This window comes from Alligator sinensis, unplaced genomic scaffold (assembly GCF_000455745.1).
Source record: "Alligator sinensis unplaced genomic scaffold, ASM45574v1 C65888459_1, whole genome shotgun sequence".
Lineage (NCBI taxonomy): Eukaryota > Metazoa > Chordata > Crocodylia > Alligatoridae > Alligator > Alligator sinensis.
The window spans coordinates 1-3,937 of record NW_005844610.1 but is presented as its reverse complement, the minus strand read 5'-3'; the positions used below and the strand labels follow the sequence as shown (position 1 = coordinate 3,937).

The following is a 3,937-nucleotide window of genomic DNA, read 5'->3' as shown; positions in this document are numbered from 1 at the left end:
CGCTGACCCGGGACGCGGCAGTCCTGGCTCTTCTGCAGCCTGGCCGAGTCTTTGGGCGAGTGCATGAACTTCCCTCCTGCGTGCAAAACCCAAGACCTGTCTGCCTGCCCCACCACTGCTGCCTTCTCCCACCCTCCCCTGGCTAGTCGGCCCGGGGTCAGAGACCACCTGGCACGCGGGGGCCCTGCCCTCGCTCGAGTGCTCTCGGGGCTGCTGACACACATCATTCAGGGCCCAACCTGCCCAGTCTCCCCTGCAACTGCCGTCACCTTTCTGGCCACAGGCCCAGCTCAGGCACCCAGGACTGACCTAGGGCTGCCCCAGGACACGCAGAGGATGATACTTTTCACCCAGGGTCCAGACTGTGAGCAGCAGAGCTGGGCAGGAGCTTCAGCCGCTCGGAGCGAGTCCCACCTTGGCCGTCGTGACGGCAGGGCTTGGGAAACTGCGGTACCCGGACTCTGACTAGCTTGGGGCTGGCCCTGCAAAGCTCGGCCGCCTGCGAGGAGGGAGAGCGGCGCGCCTGGGTCTTGGCTGCCCGGCTGCATCAACGCTGCTGGGGTGGTGAAGGACGCGCTCCCTGTTCCCAGCTGCAGACATCAGGCCCAGCCACCCAGATTGCACCTTCCCATGGACCAGGGGGATGAAGCAGCCTGCCATGGCCTGGCTGACAGTCCCAGTGCTCCAGCAGGTGATGGAGAGCAGCTCATGCCCCAGTTGGGGGTGGAGGGGGTGGTCCAAGGCCAACGAAAACCGGCTAAAAATTAACATTAATTTATTAGAATATTCATGAAAAAAGATTCTCTTTACATGTGTTTTTTATACAAGAGAGAATTTTCATTGCTTGATTATTCCTCCCGGAAACAGCATCGTACACAGGCACACGCACACACGGACAGCCAGGGGACCGCGGGCTCTCGGCCTCTGCTCGTGCCGGCAGCTGCAAAGAGCCCTGCGGTGAATAGAGATATTGCACGATTTGAGTCGGGGGCCGGGCTGCCCCCAGGCCCCTCTGCCCTGTCCCTGTGGACGGCTTGGGCTGCGACGGGCATGTGGGAGGGTGGCTATTCAGAGGGCAGGGTGGATTCGCACACAGAGCAGGCCTGGGCCCGGGCAGAGGCGCCAGGCAGGCCGACAACGTCACAGGCACGCACAGAGCGCTTGCGAAAGGCAGAGAGGCTCAGACGACGCTAGTCACGCAAGCAGACACTGCATGGCAGAAAGGCACAGCATGGGGCAGGGCGGGGGGCACTCGTCAGAGGAGGCCGCAGGGGCGGGGAGGGTCCCCGAACCACGGGAGCAGCTGGCTAGGTGACGCACACCCTGTAGATCGCGAGAGCCTCCTGCCTGCACAGCTCTCCCCTCCACCCCCAGGCCTCCCCCATCCCGCACACAGGCACCCTGTGGAGCAGCCCCATGCAGGGCAGCCCATGGGATCCCTCCTAGCCCAGAGGACCTGGAGCCCATCTTTGATTAAAAAGGGAGGGGGTGGGGGGGCAGGAGGAGCAAAGCTTGGCAGCCCAAGAGAATAGCAAGTGCCGGAAATCCAGGCACCCCGTGCAAGAAGAGCAGACCTAGGGCGAGCCCAAGGCAGGGGGATAGGACGGAGTCTAGCAGGGGTGGGGAGCAGGGCCAAGGGCAGGAGGCAGCACTGGAGCATGAGTGTGATCAGGATGCCCAGAGGGGAAGGCTGGACAGCACAGTCACCATTGCAGTGAGAGCCTAAGGCCCCGATTCTGCTCCTCCTGAACTCAAACCTACCTCTTTTGGAGTTAAAGGCCATTAAAGCTTAGCATCGAGGACTGAGCAGTACAGGCCAGGGCGGGGGCAGTGCCACAGCAGGCAGGGTGCCGGGTTGGCCACCCCCAAGGCTCCCCCATGCCCACAAAGCCCCCGTTTAAGGAAAGATATGAAGTATGCAGTATAAAGACAAAGCCAGAAGCAGTCCCAGCCTCTGCAATCTCCTCCCTGTGATATACAGTGACCCTCACAGCCGTCTTTGGTTAAGAAATGTTCGTGGATTTACCCGGTATGTGGAGATCCATCTGTGGGTGGGTGATTAAAAGAAGGTAGGGAGCGTGAGTCCAGAGAAGTCCCCGCCCTGCCATGACCATGCTGGGACACGGCCCCAGCGTGGCCCGCAGGGGCTGGGGTCCTGCAGCAGGCTCCCTGCTCACGCGCCTATCCCTACAGGGTCCGAGCGAGGACAAAGTGCACAGAGACCTCCAAAAGCCACAACAGAAGCAGAGCACCACCCCCCAGCTATGGCTATACTGCTCTCAATCCACCCCCAACCCCAGCAAGAGTCCCACGCGCTGCATTCGCTCCAACACTGAACAAGGAGACACTTAAAAACCTGGCTGTCCGGGCGGGAGCCAAGCGGACGGAGGACCCCAACAGCACAGGATGACGACGCAGAGCTGAGCCAGGCCAGGGTGGAGGGATGTCCGGGTGCTGCTGAGGCTGCTGGAGGGTGGCAGCCTGGCGAACCTTGTTGCGGGGTTTCAGTCCCTGTGCTGGGGGCAGTGCCAGCCTCGGTGGCCAGATGGAGAGCAGGGATGCTGTAGCTTGTGGCGGGGATGAGCAAGGCTTGGCGGAGGCGAAGCTGCACTGTGCTGGGAGCAGAGGGCACCGCGAGGGACCAGGCCAGAGCCCGTCTTCCTGTCCGCCAGCGCCGTGAGGGGGTGCCCCAAGCACACGCGTTGCCACCGCAGGTCCTGAGTCGGCGAGGGCCGGGGCTGCAGCTGAGGCAGGGTGAACAGACACGGAGCTGCCCTCGGGCAGGAGGCGCCTGCAGGCTACACAGGCTCCTGCAACGCAGGACGCAGCCCAGGGAAGCTGTAGAACCAGGCTACAATGGAGGGGCCCCCTCCCACGGGGGTCTCCTCTTCCTCCTTGTCCACAGTGCCCCCCCCAGCCTGAAACCCAGCACCCAGGGGCAGGGGAACCCGGGGAAAGAGACAATCCACACGTATGCAACGGCACCCCTCCAGGCCGGATCCGGCTGCATGCCCACTGCTACTGCCCCTTGGGGATGAAGGGCTCCCCCTCCTCCGGCTCCGGCCGAGGCCCGGGGTCGCTCAGGCACCGCAGCATCCGCTGGTTGCTGGGGCTGTCACTGGTCCCCGGGGTGAAGACGTCGTCCGTGCCCGGGGAGGACGGCTCCTTGACCCGCATCACAAGGCCCTCCTCATCCTCCTCGGGTGATGGCGGCAGGCGGCTCATGCCCTTCATCTCCTCGTTCACCAGGTCGACTGACTCCGGGGACTGGGGCGATGCAGGGTCAATGGTGATGATGGGGAGGTTCTCCGAGTCCGGCTTGGGCTCGTAGGCCATTGGGTCTGCAGGGACAGGCACAGACAGCTGCCTCAGCACAGCATGGAGCTGCGCCCAGGGCCTCTGCTCACACAGTGCCCTGGGGAGCTGGGGGGGTTACCACCCACAGATGGACGGGGAAGTGACCTGAAGGGTCTAGTGGCTACAGAGGGAAATTATGGAAGAGGGCAGTCAGGAGTCTTGGGTTCTCCTCCCAGCTCTAGGAGACAATACACCCCGACCAGTGCTTCTCTACCCTTTATAGGCTCAAAGCTCCCCTTGTCAGACTCCAGGCCCCCCTTAGAAAATGCCAGCTCTCTACCGGCACTCATTGTTTGACTATGGAAAAGAGAGCGGAGCAGTTCTTCTGTTGCAAAGAGCACAGCGAGCCCACGACAGGGCAACATGTCGGTGACCCTCTGGATTCCTACTTGAAATGACTGGGCTGATCTTATGAATCACGTGTTGGTGTCTGCACACCTGACATCGCCCTGCGGCACCCTTGAAAGGATCCTGTGGCAGGTTTGAGAGGCACTTGGTGCTCAAGTTTTCATGCTCACAACTTCACACCCACGCCAGGACAATTTGCTTGCTAGATATCAGGAAAAACTTCATGGTAAGG

The 3,937-nt window shown here is 61.9% G+C and overlaps 1 protein-coding gene across 1 annotated transcript; it reads right to left on the bottom strand.

The window, feature by feature from the left end:
- Positions 1-768: 768 nt before the first annotated feature.
- LOC112549107 (sodium/hydrogen exchanger 1-like) lies at positions 769-3,886 on the bottom strand. Its single transcript, XM_025195916.1, has 2 exons — positions 1,762-3,886; positions 769-952 (listed from the first exon to the last, which is right to left on the bottom strand). Exon 1 carries the CDS (start codon positions 3,334-3,336, stop codon positions 3,019-3,021), a length of 318 nt encoding a protein of 105 aa, XP_025051701.1. The 5' UTR covers positions 3,337-3,886; the 3' UTR covers positions 769-952; positions 1,762-3,018.
- Positions 3,887-3,937: the final 51 nt, after the last annotated feature.

Bases quoted from the DNA above. Each gene is read 5' to 3' on its own strand.
- LOC112549107 (XM_025195916.1), bottom strand. From the start codon at position 3,336: ATGGCCTACGAGCCCAAGCCGGACTCGGAGAACCTCCCCATCATCACC.